The sequence below is a fragment of the Calidris pugnax genome, unplaced genomic scaffold (genome assembly GCF_001431845.1).
Source record: "Calidris pugnax isolate Ruff unplaced genomic scaffold, ASM143184v1 scaffold18, whole genome shotgun sequence".
Classification (NCBI taxonomy): domain Eukaryota; kingdom Metazoa; phylum Chordata; class Aves; order Charadriiformes; family Scolopacidae; genus Calidris; species Calidris pugnax.
The window spans coordinates 18,364,779-18,380,623 of record NW_015090812.1 but is presented as its reverse complement, the minus strand read 5'-3'; the positions used below and the strand labels follow the sequence as shown (position 1 = coordinate 18,380,623).

Here is a 15,845-nt window from a genome sequence, read left to right as displayed (position 1 = left end):
TGGAATAGGCTGCCCAGGGAAGTGGTTGAGGCACCATCCCTGGAGGTGTTCAAAAGACGGGTTGACACGGTCCTCAAGAATATGGTTTAGTGGTATGGGTTGGTTTTTTTTGGCCTTTTTTTTTTTTTTTTTTTTTTAATTGCTTCTGGTAATGCATAAGCCAGAAAGAACACAGCTAACACAGCTTGACTTTCAAAACCTGGCTTCTGTTTGCAGGTCTGGCAGTTGGCAAAAAAAACATTATACTGTAAACAGTTCAAATTTGATCCGGAGGCCATTGAGATATACCAAGTTTGGAATCCCACAGTGCCATTTTAGACAGTTGCTTTTTGGAGTGAAACTGCACTTTAAACAGTGAAGGCTGATTATTTCTTGCTGCACTGTTTATTTTGTTCCAAACGTTTATGATTTGATGGAAACAAGAAGCTCTGAGATAGCTTGAGATGCTGTAAAAGCGTGCACCTGCAAAACATCTTTTAAGTACCATTGCTTTTTTAGTCAATAAAGTCTTGAAACTTTGCAAATGAATAAGGATACAGTTTTTGCTTGAGAGAAAGAAGTGATTAAAAGACACAACACCCAGGAGTCTAAATGAGCAGTAAATCATTGACACAGTCTTTTGAAATCACCTTCAGGCCTCTAAAATACCATCATCCTCCCTATTTGGGATTATACGTCCCCAAAAGTGTATTTTGTGAGCTGTGAGAAGTGAGACTTGGTTACAAATTGAGAAATCACCATGCCATATGCATTGTTTTTCTTACTCCCTTTTTAAGTTTGTATCTGGAAAAATCTATTTTGATCATGTTCTTCTAAGCAACCATTTCCTGAGCTACCTAATGCTATCCTAAACCTTGATTGTCTCCCTCCTGTCCCCCAGGTGCCTCTCTGGAAGGCCATTAACCACCGCACTCCTTTCGCATTGAAAAAGCCTTTCCTAATTTCCAGCTTTAAATTCACTCATGGCTGGCTTATAATCATGTGTTCTTGTGCCAACACTGTCATTTAACTTAAACAGCTCTTTTCCCTCCCTGATGTATATATAAAGAGACATCATATTCCTGCTCTGCCTTCATCTTCCTAGGCTAGACATCTTGTTAGGCTCTTTTTGTTTTCTCTCATAAGCAAGGCCCTCCATCCCATGATTATTTGAGTAGCCCATCTCTGCAACATGCTTGAGCTCTGTGGGGTTCATTAACAGCCAAACACTATTTAAAGAATACAAATGTGAATCCAGAACCTCCCTGAGAAAAGTGTTAATCACCTATGCTGTTTCCATGTCTGCTTTTGTTAGATTAAAAAGTCATTCACCATCAGGAGTCTCCCCATGTTGATACTTTTACAACATGAGCAGGCAGTGAAAGCTACTTCACTGTTTGTACAGGTTTTACATAATTTCTTCAAATTCTTCAGTACGCAGACCAATACTTTGTCGCAGACAACACATGCATTTGTGACATGTAGTGAAATGTTTTGGGGCTATATACACAAAAGAGAGGCTTACAGGATACTTAATATTGCTGGCGGCACTAGATTACATACAGACACATGTATTTTGAAACCTGTAGCAAGTATGATACAGACAATCCACATGAGACTTGAAATAAGCTGGAGCTGAATTCTACAACTACAATTTCTCAATTGATACAGAAGACTGCAGAAACATGAGAATGGTAGCAACCTGCCGAGCAACTCCCAGTGAATCCATGAATTTTTCTGAGTAAGACATGGAAATGAAAATACAGGGGTGTGAGCAGTTGTAAGAAATCACATTTGATTGAGTTAGTGACTGTAGCTCATCAGTGGAGGCACAGTAAAGGGCTGTGTGTTCAAGTCTTGTCCTTCACAATACCAAAGTAAAAAGTATTAGCTATAACACTATCATAGTAGTTAATTGACCTTTTACAGTGGTTTAAGCAAACAGATTTTACTTGAAATTTGCATTGAATTTGGACCGTGCACATAATCAGCTTGCACAGCTCTACTGATGAATGCTAACTCATTAAGCTGTGATAACTTGCTCACTTACAGTCATCTGTCCACACTCATCATGCTGCCTTTAGCAATGTGCCATAACTGTTTTATGCTGGAAGAGCATTAATGTTCTCTACATGTTGCTGAGAAGAACTGGAAGGCTTTTAGCATTGAATGAATGCAACTAAGGCATTTCACATGTCAGTAGCTTAGGGGTTTGGCAGAGAGAAAACATTTGATTGTTTTTAGACAAAGAAAACAGTACTATTTCCCTGTCCTTCTTCCTGGGCTTAGGATATGGTGGAATTTCCTACCTCGACAGTCATTAAGAGCAACTTCATAGATCCTGCGAACAAAGAAATTTGTCTCATTGCATAAAGATACTGTTGTAATGTAAGTGCTGAAGGCCAGGTAGGCCTCAAAGTTAAAACTTCACCAAGATGAAGAGGAGTCACTCATTCAGGAAGTAGCGCAGTTGTTGTAAGTTCTCCGAATACTCAGGAAGACAAGGTTGGATCCATTTTTGCATTTAATTAATGTAGCAGAAGTTTTCTTTAGAGCTAACATCAATAGTGCTCTATTACTGTGTTGCTCTGATGTGCTTAGTTTGTTTGAAAGTAAGGCTGCCCAAAATTAGATATGCAATGAAAATTTAAGTTACTGTAATCTAGTTCTTCTGCAATGAGAATTGAAAAGAATATATAGAGCATTGTATGCAATTATAAATTATACAGGTTAAATACAGCATACTACTACACTCAAAATACTTGGTAATCAGTTCAGAATGAATTTTTGACCAATAAGAATAAGGTAAGTATTGTTTCTTAAAAAAATATTGAGAAACAGAACACAAAACCAAATTCATGTCATGGTCTTGGTGATGCAAGACCAAAGGCAAACACTTTGAAGCTTATAATTCTGGGCAGACTTGTCTGTGTCTCATTTCTGGCTTGATCTTGAGCATTTTTCAATTGACTTGGATCAAATTCCATAATCAAAATCATAATGACTTCTTGGTTTATTACAGTAGAATGACTTTGAAGCCAGTTCTGCTCTCATATCGCTCAATGAGATTTCCAATACTTAACAGTTATACCCCTTTTTAAAGCAAATTTAAAATGTGTTGTTGCATCATATAACTTTCATTTACTGAGCCCAACTTTATTTTAACAATAGATAAAGAATCTTGCACATAAAATCAAGCTTGTTTTGCAACATGGGAACTGTTGTAGAAGGGTGCTTAGTAAACTCACAAAATATCCCAGCAACCAATACAGTGCCACAGAGCAAATCTTTGAAAATGCAGTCACGTTCATCATCTGTGCTATACTTCCACAAGTTAAACTAATTCAGCTGAGGGACAGCTGCAGTCCAAAGGACCCGGAACCTGTCCCATCTCAGTGAAGCTGAACTGCCACTGTGCTGTGCAGTTTCCCTTCACGTAAAGTGGCAATGGTTGGCATCAGGTAGGTCCCCCCCAACTTCTTTCAGAGGACATGTCTTCCCCTTGCGGTATGTACCCGTATGCTGTCCTGCCATACACCTTCACTTTTGCAGCACACGCGTCAGGTTGATGCCACAAGCTCTCCCCTGTGAAGCTAACAGAATTGAGTCAAGACTTGCAGGATTAGACCCACAGCTTACTTCTGTACAATATTTGCAATAAACTGATGATCACGCCATTTGTGCATCTTCCTGAAGAGAGAAAAGCAGTTATTGTTCTGTCAGTTATTTGATCATGCCCCTTTCTGTTCTTGCTGTGAGTTCTTAAATCTGTGCTAATGAGAAATGACCGAGGATGATCCCATTGTTTGCAGTTTATCACTCATGTTTTGTGCTCCATTTTGTTCCTTGAAATTTCACACAGTAATGGCAAAACAATAGCACATTCAAATTCATGTACTAAATGTGTAACCTGTTTTTAGACCACGTTTGTACACAAATATATACTTCTAGTGCTGCCTACATTCAAAATGTGCCTGTACAGAGCATCCTCTGTATTTTACAGGAGGTATGAAGGTCAGCAACTTGGAAATTCTTAAGAAAAATCCTAAAGAACATCACAATGCATGGCCAAATCTTTCATATTAAAGTACTAGAAAGTGCTCCTGCGCAGCTATAGAAACTGCTTAGGTATCTTCTAAATGAGTCGATAACTTTTTTTTTTTCCCTAGGATGTAATTGGAAAAGCACTGCAGTATATTGGAACATATGGTGAGCTCTGCAACACGGAGCAAGTTGTGGCTCTGATTGACGAGGAAATGTGTATCAACTGTGGCAAATGTTACATGACCTGTAATGATTCCGGCTACCAGGTAAGAGCACAGCTGTAATTAGCAGAAAGGCACAATGAGTTATCTTTCTGCTGCTGGGAAGAAAGAATCCACCTTCTGTTAATGAGCAGGTGGTAAAAACAGATGTCTAAAATATTGGATTGGAACCCCAGCACGCTCCCAGGCTTTGCCGTGCAAGCCCTGCCCGAGCTGTTTGCGTGGTGGTGAGAGCATGGCCCAGCAGGGCTTCTTCTGGAGGGCTTTGCAGAGCGTGCCACATCTCGGCCGCTCGCTCTGGGTCGTTCTCCCAGTCTTTCCTTAACTGCAAGTGGAAAGTGGGATTAAGAGGAAGAAAATGAAGGAGACCCAATTCGGGTGGCAGTAAATGTTGTTCTTTGATGGTTTTCAAGTACATGAGGGAGAAGCAGAAGAATGCATTCCTTCTTACCAAGGATGCAGCAAGACAAAAGCTGTTCTTTTTGCCAAATGCTTTTTAAGAAACCTAGCCCTTGCTCTGTCAGCATAACTGATCTTGAACTAATTCAGGTTTCAGGCAGGTGGGGTTTTGCTTTGTTCTTGATTGAGTACAAATCCTACCTCCAGGACAGCTGCCAGGGTTTAGAGCAGCAGGTTGACATTTGCAGAAATCATTGTGACCAAAAAATAGCACAATTTTGAGCTGTGGCTCCTGCTTGCAGCGAGGTATTTCTTTGTTTTCTGCTCAGTACAGTAACATAAATTGTATGAAATGTATCAGCATTTCTACATGCCGTTCCTTGCCGTGTCCACTGGAGCTGATGGAGCTGCAGTAGAAAGGGCAGTACAGGAGGACTCATGTTCTAGAAAACCAAAATATGGTCTAGTGTAACCTTCATGGAATCCAACGTGCAGTAGGCAGTAAGTGCTACAGGAATTTCTTTTTTCATCCCAGTCAGAGAATAGTTTGTCAGAAAAAGGGACTTTACTGAGCACTAAGTTTCCTCTGAACACCATGACTTTTTGTTTATCCTTAATTCAGTCTAATCAATAGTAGGTCTAATGACTTTAACTACCTACAGTCAAAGAAACAAGTCTTTCCATTTCAAATCAGCTCCTGCAATTAAAACAAGTATGTTAGAGCAAAGGTAGACATGTTTTTTCCACAGATATGAGAAAATTAATGCTGCATTTATACCAGATTAGATTACTACAGTAGCATTCTGTCTAAATTTCCTCTAGATGCTGCAATCTTCACCTCTTCTCCTTCCCTCAGATTTCCCAGTGAAGGGAGGATACAGCTTTTGGAGAGCATAAGTCTGTGTTTATATTTAGTAAAACTTTCTTTTCTATAACTGGAAAAAAAAATCAGCACCAAAAGAAGCAAAGCTTAAAACCCCGAGAGGTTTTCTATGCACAAAAAAAAAGTTTTTTCCTTAATTAAGGAAATCGAAAATAAATTAATTGTAAAGAATTGCAAATAGATTCTTAATTACAAAGAAATCGACACACACCCCCCCTTCAAAATAGCATTTCCTTTATGCTTTTCTCTGTTTCAAAAATATCCATGCTGCTCCACAGAGCTATCACCTTGTACGACTCCAACAGAAAAGCTTTCCTTAATTTAAAGTTAGCACTGGAGTCCTGGCTTCTCCCTCTTTGAACTCCTTTCCAGGATGCGCTGGTTGTTAGGGAGAGAGGAAGAGTCCTCCTTAAATACTCACAAACCAAAGCTCTCTTTCTGCTCAATCGAAACTAAAACGTGTAGTTTCAGGGCAGTTAGCACCTACTTTATGCCCTTGCTGGTTGCTACAGCAACTTTTGTGCTTTACTAGTAGTGAAACCTCAAATCTGCCTTTGGAGCCACCCTGCAGCACCACCCCGTACCCTCCCTTTCCTCCCGGGCTCCCCCAGCTGATGGTGGGTAGGGAGATTTGCTGAGGACACTCTTGTTTGCAGAGACGCAAAAGGTCAGCCTTCAGGCCTGATTTTTCCTTCCTAAAACTCTTAAAAGTAGATATTAAATGTGGCTTTTCAATTATTTTTTTACTTCTCTAGGCTTGCTTCTTAGATACTGAAGCTTTTGCAGTTGTGTGATGCTTTTGTTTTTCCTTTTAATTGCCATTTCCATTATACCACAAGCTTATTTCATTGAGACTGCAATTGTTATTTCACATTCAAATACACTTATCATCCTAATTGGTAATGAGAATTCACTGCGTGGACACGTGAGAACTAAAGCAAGCTCTGCCTGCCCAAAACTGAGATATCCCTGTCGAAGATTTGCAAAGGAACATAATCATACGAGGCACAGCATGCTGTGTTTTTCTGTACTATTTATTAAATTAGATTGTTTATGCTGTGCTGAAAATAAAAGTCAAAAGAAGGCACTGTGGCTGAAGCTGCACAGGCACGGTCTGGTGTCGCCTCTCAACCAATAACCCTGGCAAATTGCTGTCTTACGAGATATTTCCTTCACAGGAAGGAGAAATATCCCTCTGGGACGTTAAACAGCACGGGCCAAACTCCTCCTTTTGCAACCAGCCCCTGTGACCCGTGAGCTTTCACCGAGCGATAATTTGGCCCATATTTCTAATTTTAAAGTGTCGGGAGGGGGGTTGTTTTGTTCCCTGCCAGCTGAACAGTTGCTATAGCTGCAGTGCAGAATCGCACCAAGATGTCTCCAAGTGCTGTAGCGCAGGAAATGCAGACGCTAAAATGGGAGCAATTTTGACCTTTTCGGCGAGTGACATCAATAATGTTTATTGCTGTTCGCAGGCCATCCAGTTTGATCCCCAGACCCACCTGCCCACGGTCACTGACAGCTGCACGGGCTGCACCCTGTGTCTCAGCGTCTGCCCCGTTATCGACTGCATCCGCATGGTTTCCAGGACAACCCCCTACCAGCCGAAGCGCGGGCTGCCCTTAGCCCTCAACCCCGTGTCGTGAGGTGATCCGTCCCACAGCTACTCTGAACTTTACACTTGTTTGATGCCATTGATTTGCTTTCTAATTAGTCCTTGGAAATCTGCTCTTATAAAAAAAAAATGTAATATTGATAGCCGTTACAATGAACACTGTGTTTTACAATTATTATTTTTACGACGATTAAGTTTTGAAATCACAGAAAGGCAGCAATTAGCCAGTCATGGCTGTCAGTTGTCCACTATTTGAAGTGTAACTTTCTCCTTTCAATTCATGCTGTAATTTCAGAATTTCTCTATAGACTCTTTAATCTCTATGTATTTTCTGGTTGTAAATATAATTAAGAAAGCGTTTTTAATGAACTACAAATCAATGTACAAGCTAACTGTTTTCAAGGAGGCATTTTGTAATTAAACATTACATTTAATTTTAAAAGAGTTTTTTAGAAGACGTAATTAACTACATAGCATTCAAACAAAGCAATGTGGCTTCTATTTTTCTATGGGAAGAAATGAAAGGGAGTTTAAAATAGGATTTAAGAACCGGATTAATCACTTTCAACTAACAGCATATGGTAGTGTATTTTTATAATCCTTTCTAATTCTTTCTCACACTAGTCACTTTATAGAATAAATCTGCTGTGCACTGACACATGCTGGACTCTTCAGATTTGTGTGTTGCATGGGTAGCTTGATCGTTACTTTTTCCTCCCCAGTGAACACCCATAACATCTCTCTAAAAATGGTTAAACCAACTTATGAAGTTCAGGTTGCATTTCAAAATTCTGAGATGTGACAACATTTTTTGCTCCAAGCTCATCCTCTAAATAACTTTTTAATTGTGCCACTTAATGGTGCAGAATGTACACGTTACCGGTCAGCAATCTGATTCTGTGCAAATGGAGTACACACCCTGCAGACTGCCTTTGCCAAACACAGACACAGAGGGCAAACTGGCAAGATGATTTCCCCCAGTGGCAATTCTTCATACTTATTGGTTATGTATGGTTATAATAGTTTCACAACCAAAAAGAAATAGAGATTTGTCTGTCTTGCTAAACAATACCTCAGTTTTAATCAATTTTTCATTCACAGTGGGAACTTTCTAATATGAACGTATTGCTGTCTGCTTTACTTCACTTAAGAATATAAAGCCTTTAGCTTCATAATAATAATAAATGATCTAGCAGTTCAATTTCTTATATCCTATATTATGATCATCAAAAGCTTTGATTAAAAATATATCCTGACTTTTGTTTCTTGATTTATGAACTGTGCACAGAATTATAAATAAATGTTGAAACCAACCTGGGATTTTTTTTGTGTTGTTTTTTTTCCATTTATTAAACAGATTTTTCTTGTAGAGGCTTGTCAGGTGGTGTTTCATGATCTCTAAGATTCACTCCAGGAATCACTAATGAGTTAATTCATGTGTACATTATTCCATTAATTGCCTACAGTGCAGAAAGTAGCATGCTCTTTGCCCCTCTCCGGCACCTCTTTGTCTGCCTTTGACTTCTCTTCCTTTGCAGCCCTTCCCCACCCGCACACACTTGTGTGCACACGTGTGTACACTCTGTGTCATTCTAACGTTTTGAAGTGTCATTTCATTTAGCATCCTTGCTCCCCCAGCACTGTTTTGCTGACACTTTGGGCTTACTTGATGAGATCCCTTGGCAGGCTCAAGCCCAGTGTCTCCACTATTAGCTTTCTCTCCATACTTTTAATTTTTCTCTTCCTCGTTGTGGATTTTTCACACTCGGAAACAGAAACAGATAGTCATACTGCTTAGAAAATATTTGCCCGAAACTTCTTTAAAGCTTTTGGTCTTCTGGTACTTTCTTATCTTATGTGAGCTGTAGAGGACTCACGGGAAGAACAAGTTGTTTTGCGAATGTTAGGGGCAAAGTTTGGAGAGTCCCTGTGTGTACTGCTCGTACCTCTTCCAAGAAACTGGCTGAGAGGCAACAAGCCCTTCAGTGGGGCAGAAAAAAACATCAAAATCAGATCGTCTGCAGGTAACGCTTTATGCTCTCAGTTAGCAAGGAAAAGTAGCTGTCTTCTCCCAGGCTGGTACCATGTACTTCTTACTTTGTATCCTACTTACCAGGAACCCCCAGGGTGAGAGGTGGTGTGTCACCTGCTACTGCACTGGCCGGCTTCTCCGGGCCTTTTGTTGCTGCATGGTCAGACCTGATGACCTTACTCTGCTGAAGGCACCACGTCAGGTAGTGTGGCTTATTTTAAATACAAGACAATGCCAGGAGAGCCAATTTAAATAGCTAAGCACATGTACATCATAAATGTAGCAGCAAAATTAGAGCTTTTCTTAGGATATTCAGTAGTTGCAGTATTCCCAAGTAGCTATAAAGTAATCTTTGGAGGAGTAAAGGCATTCTGTGTGAATCAAGATTATAATCAAGACTGTAATTGGTTTACTGAAGAAGGAATAACAGGTTATATTATACAGGTTTCTTTCTCACTACCCCACTTTTCCCCCACTCTTGTTCTGCCAAGGCCATTAACAGTTTCAGAAAAATGCGTTCCAAAACAAATGTGAATACTTTCTAACTCTGACAGTCAGCAATAAATCTTTGTGTTGCAGGAACTCAGAGAAATGCCCACATTTAGGTCTCCTGCAGGATTGTCTTGAGGTTGTTGGGGTAAGGCGAGGTGTAAACAGACAGGGGAGAGAGCCACAAAGGACATATTCCTGGGTTTTATAGGTTTTTCACATCCATCTTGGGGAATCCAGCCCTTTCAGTGCATTCAAGAGCCAAGGAAACAAATTAGAAAAATCTGGTCTATTCTGCAAATGCTGTAGCCAGTTATTAAAAAAGGGATATGAATTTTCAAAGTGTAAAAGGTTCCAAATTAAGCTCATATATTTCAGTGATTTAGCTGCACATTTAAAGAATTATGTATTATTAAAGACATGCTGGGCGAGATCCTGTAACCCTAGCCCTTGCAGTTTTTAGACATGTTGTCCTATTGATTACTATTATAAAATATTGTAAACTATATTTGACAAATTAAATTATGATAGAAATGCCATAGCTCATCCTGCAATAGCACATTCTTATTCACATCATATTCCTGAACAGAAAAAGCTCCCCATGTTCAGTGTTTGCTCTGCAGTCCAAGAAATACTTGAAAAAGCTGCCAAATCTGCTTGTGTGAATCCCAGTGCACCCATACATGTTCATTGGAAAAAGAGATGTTTTGCCTTGCTAACAGACTATGCAGGCAGTTTGAGTTTTGGCCTCTAGGATGAACTGGCACAATATTTCCAAGGCACTGGATTGGCAACGTTAATAGCGACATTTGAAAAATTACACGGGATTTTTAAAATACATAATTTCCTGATTTGAAATGAAATATTAATTTGATCTCTTAGGAAAATTAAAACCAGCCTTTGTGCCTGAATCTGATGGGTAGCCTGTATCTCCAGTGTTGAAGCCAATTTACACGAATACTGCTCCTTGCTCCGATGCTTTACCAATCGCTAGAGGAGGCCTTCTGTGCAGACATCCATTTGCTCTGTTCATAAAATCTGGCAAGACCAAACTGCAAGTTCCCCGCCTAGAATCACTGCTCCTCTTTGTTGTGTCTTGGACGACACAGGGCTTTCCACCGTGTGGCCTCTGGGAGAGGTGGGTTGGCAGCTGCAGAGTGGCTCGCTGTCCTTCCTGCAGCCTCCCCGCCTTCCGGAACACGTTACTGTCACCATTGGCTCCTCCAGCTTTGACCGTGTGGCTTCTGGGAGAGGTGGGTTGGCAGCTGCAGAGTGGCTCGCTGTCCTTCCTGCAGCCTCCCCGCCTTCCAGCACACGTTACTGTCACCATCGGCTCCTCCAGCTTTTTGTCTTTAAGCCTTTTATCTCAAGGTGGCAAACATGACTGCTAGATTCAAGGCAAACTATCCAAACCCCAACTGAGTGCCATCAACCCCATGCCTCATAAAAAAACCCCACTTTGTTTAACACAATCTGAGACTGTAGCCCTAGAAACACAATGTTAAGCATGGGTACTTCCTACTGATAAGAAGATCCTGCCAACATATTCTGTATGTATGTTTCATTATTTATCTACTGTAACATGGGGTTGGGCATGTTGTTAAAATTTTATATTTTTCAACATGCTTCCTAGTAGAAAAAAATATTTTTAGATAAAATATTTATTTTATTGGCAAAGGTTTCACTTCACGAGGCTGCTCCACTTCTTTGATGAACTGTGGAAGATAGGTTTTCATTGGCAACATCTGGCAACCTGGCAGACTCCCTCGGCAGCTGGATTCATAACTTCAGAGTTGCTTCTGGGTCTTTCATATAATTAGTTTGTTTATGGGCCACCTGGGTCACTTCATCTTTGCTGTTGCCATTGCCTCTCTTTTCTGAGGAACTGTAAGCTCTCCAGTTATTTCTCCAGGAGATCAGTTTTAATAACTCTTCCTCGGGCTGGTCTGCTGGGCCTTGTGCAAACATCCACGCTGGCCTTGTCCAGGAGCAGAGACCTCGTTCTTATCCCTCCTTCTTTCTTGAAGGCCCATCGTGACTTTTTGTGATGTGGGAGCAGAGCTTCTCATTGCTTCCAAGCAGTGAAGCTGGAGGTCAGCTCAGCAAGTGAACACGTATGGACTCTGCACAAATAAAGCCCTAAACAATCTCAAATCTTAACAGTAAACACATGCACGCATGTGCACACACACTCTCTCCTCTCCAAGTGTAAGCACACTAAAGTTACTACAAGGAAATGCAATTGTTCATTTTCTGAAAAGAACTGCAAGTTGTTAAGCTTTACCTTAATATGTCTACCTGGCTGCTTTAAGACACTAGGGCTAGGCAATATATGTGAATTAACTGGGACTGAACAGAATAAAGTCCTCCCCGCTGTGCCTCAGCAGCTGAGAACTGTGGCTGTTCAGTTTATCTGTGCTTTGCCAAATGCAAACATACCTCTGAACTCATTGGGGTTCCTTGTGGCGCTGTAGAAATCCCAGCCTTCTCGTGTACGCTCAGCACCGCAGCGCAACGGGCACGGGGAGCGTTCCTGTGCTCTGCAGGGAGCTGCCTTTGCACCTGACGTGGTGGGTTCTCCTCCACAGGGGTGGCTACGGCGTTGCCTTCCAGCCTCCAGACGTGGAGGTCGGACCGTGCTCGCCTGTCTGCACCGCATGGGCCTTCCCGCATAGTTGGCAACCAAGATTCTGAAAAAAAGGGCAGCAAGTAGTTTCAACCTGTTGCTCACCCGTTTTTGAGGCACTAAGTAATATTCAGGAGAATCTTAATAAATGATTTTCATACAAGTTGACTAAAGCAGTGGCTACCATTGATCTGCCTTGACTTTTTTAAGACCAAACATTTTACTCCTTCAACATTGTGATACCGTTAAAGTTGCTCCTTGGTATTACCATCTTTGATGGTGAGAGCTCTTTTGTTGCATTTCAGCCAAGAAAGAGGCAGTCAGTATCAATGCCTCACACTGGTAATTGCCAAAGAGAGTCACACAGCACCAACTGGAGCTAATCATCAGCCAAAAGGACGTTTTCCTCACCTGTTTAGTCTAGAGACTACTTATTGTCACAGCTTTTACTTCTGCTTATTGGAGACAGGTTTAGGCCTCATCGCTGAAATCTTCATATTCAATTGTTGAGAAATAATATTTCTTGGGAATCGAAGTCCCGTTACCATGCACATCAGATGGCCTGCAGAGAAAAGTCACCCGCGTTGTTTGTGCAGGTGTACGACGCCGGATTTTGTAAGTCTGAGTTCGGTGAGGGAAGTCAGTGCCTTCTGTTCCTCCTGTGGTTGGGCTATATTCTCTTTCTTTTTATTTTAGGCAAAGCGAGCGATGTGGAGTTCGACAAGTCTCGCTGTGACAGAAGGGAGGACACGTGAACAGCAATGACCCTGCGCTGTGGCACAGGGCTCCAGCCTGATGAAGGCCACCCTCCCCAGCAGCTCCTCTCCCAGGGAGCCCTGGTTGTGCAGGGGCTGCCCAGGCCCTTCTGGAGGGCAGAGCGGGCGCTCCTCTTTCCTTTGCTTTGGCACAGAATTTAAGAATAATAGTCTGTCCTCTGCACTGCTGGCAACACTGTGGGTCACCTCTTCCGTGACTTTAAAGTTAAAACAAAAGTAAGCACTGCAGGATTCCTTACTGACATTTTTAAGAATTATCATTTTTACACAAACCCATGCAAAATGCAAATGAAAAGAATACACAGTCCATTTTCCACAAGGTGAAATAGCCAGCAGGCTGGTAAACACAATTATGTTTTGGTGTCTGGGCTGACACTGCAGAGATTTCCTGGGCAGTCACCTGCTTGGGAACTGTAGGAGCTTCCCACGGTACCCCGTCTGCCGGTTCACCGTCACATGCAGAGCAGTCTCATTACAGAGCCCCACACTGCACGCCGACGATCTTTTCTTACTATTGTGCATAGGTAAACCCCTTTCATAAGTTTTATGAGGTGCAAACATATATGCTATTTTATGCTACTAGCCTATTTATTGGATTAGCTTGAGGATTTGATGCAAAAGCTTAAGATGATATTGAAAACACACATCACTTCTATTGTAGCTAAGAAAATCAGCTTTAGAATTAGAGAGACCTTGTATCTGGCATTATGTATAGCCCTTTAGCTTTTTAGCATGGCTGTTCTTTGTTGCTATAGCAACCGAATTAACCATTTCATTAATATAATGGAATAAAACATATTTATTCATTTTTGCACTCACGGGTAATCCACATTCAGCTTTCAGCATACTTGTCAAGCTGTGTCCCTTTCACCTCAGCCCCAGATATTTCCTCAGCATTGCCAAAGGGGGTTTATTTGTATTTTTCCTTGTTGGAGAGAGAGCTGTTGTTTTTGAAGAATGTTACATTTTTTTGTAATTAAATTTACCTTCGTTTCATTGGCTAGCTTCTGCTTAGCATCCCTTAAGTGGAAAAGCAGACTTCGCAGGCAACATTCAGTGCAGAGAAGTGGTGTTCTTCGCATCAGAAAAGAATAAATCACTTAAAATAATGAAGCCTTGTGCCTGTGATCAGCCTGTAGGCTAAATTTGGCATGATGTGTTCTACTGTAAATACTAACAGTACTCAGCTACGTATGCTGCCCAAACAGTCGGGCTGCTGAACTGTGGTGTTAAAAGCAGATGGAGTGCTACGCTCTTTGTTTACCTTGGTTTTAGTGTTTCCCAAGCCGTGCCCACACGTCGTAATCGTTATTGAAATAATAGCTTAATTAAAATAATACGTCCACCCATCAGCAGAAGGAAGCAGGACTACTCGCCGTGTGTGGCATCGTCGGGGAGGGGGCGTCAGCCCTGTTTGCATTGCTCTTCTCCAGCGCTGCCATGCCCGGTGACAGCGTGGCACCAGCTCTGCGGAGGAGTGGGATGCAGCGGGGCTTGGCTGAGACCCACACAACACCTAGTGCTCCCCTTGGCAGTCTCAGGGTTTGGCCAGCACTAACCAAAACGAGCCCCATGCTCAGCTGGAGAAGCTCATCATTATATTCTGGTGCCAGGTAGCCCCAGGGGCTACAGCAGCAGGTAGGGCACATCAGGAACTGGAGAACCCCTCAGCTCTGACTTGCTGTCTGACAGCGACAGAGGGGGCCGTGGTGCCCAGGTGGGTGCCAGTGGTAGCCAAAGACTGGGTCTGCTGGTTTTAAGTCTTGTTCTGCGCCAGCAATGTGACAGTGACTACAACACAGCCTCTTGGCTACTAGTTATCTGACTGTCCTTCCAAAGTGGCTGCTGGTGCAAAGTCACAGGCCAAATTTCAGCCCATTAAATTCATCATTATTAGCAATTCCATATCTGAAGTCATTAAAAATGAAGTAGCATATCTGATGCGGGTTTTTTTTTTTTTCCCCTTTTTTTAAATATAACTCTGAAGTTAGTAATGTGAAACCGAAGCTTTACTGGAAACAGAGCAGATGTGTAAATGATTTTGAGAAATGAGTTAATTAACTTTGAAGGTATAAACCCTTTCATTAAAAAGACACGGCATGGAAGTAACAGCACAATAGCATATTGCCTGCTATAAGACTGTTCATTCACTGCTGTTTGAGCGAATGTATAAATCATATAATCTACAAGGGCTAGTAGATTCTGCACCATTCACGTGTGCTGCCTTCACTACCTGAATTAAATTTTAAGTGCTTCCTCCCAGGCAACTCATTGTGTAAGACAAAGCCTGAAGAGCTAGAAGGAGAAAGTTATGTAGCCGGCAAGGTGAGGGACCACAACTGGCCCTGGACACAAAAGCCTAAGCACAAAGGCTGTGTGTGCTCTCGGCTGCTCGTGCTGGTGCCATATTCTCCTCCTGCCTTTGTTTCTCTTTGTATATGGAAAGCAACCTCCCAGCTGCCTAGTAATACACGACCAAGTTAATTTTACCATTAGGTACCACGATGTTCTAATGAGGAGTTCGGCCTAGTAAACGGTTTGTCAAAGGTAAGCTTTTGAATCAATGTTTTTGTTTTGGGTAACTTGTCATATGGTGTAAGTTTCACCAGAAGAAGATGGCCTGTAATGATTAACAGAGGGCTTGTGGCTTCCAAGAGCACTGCAGCTAAACACCTTTTCCCACACACAGAGGTTAATAGTGGTTTGATAATTTATCTACATCACCATATTTTATTTGCCAAACTTAACAACTCTTCTATCCTTTACTAGAACTTGACTCCC

General features: G+C 41.6%; 1 protein-coding gene across 1 annotated transcript in view; it reads left to right on the top strand.

Moving 5' to 3' along the window:
- Positions 1-8,461, top strand: part of DPYD (dihydropyrimidine dehydrogenase) — a 369,255-nt gene extending 360,794 nt beyond the window's left edge. The window contains exons 22-23 of the mRNA XM_014939498.1: positions 4,149-4,289; positions 7,002-8,461. Of these exons, the coding sequence (XP_014794984.1) occupies positions 4,149-4,289; positions 7,002-7,172 (312 nt within the window). The 3' untranslated portion in view covers positions 7,173-8,461. The remainder of the gene's footprint in view (positions 1-4,148; positions 4,290-7,001) is intronic.
- Positions 8,462-15,845: the final 7,384 nt, after the last annotated feature.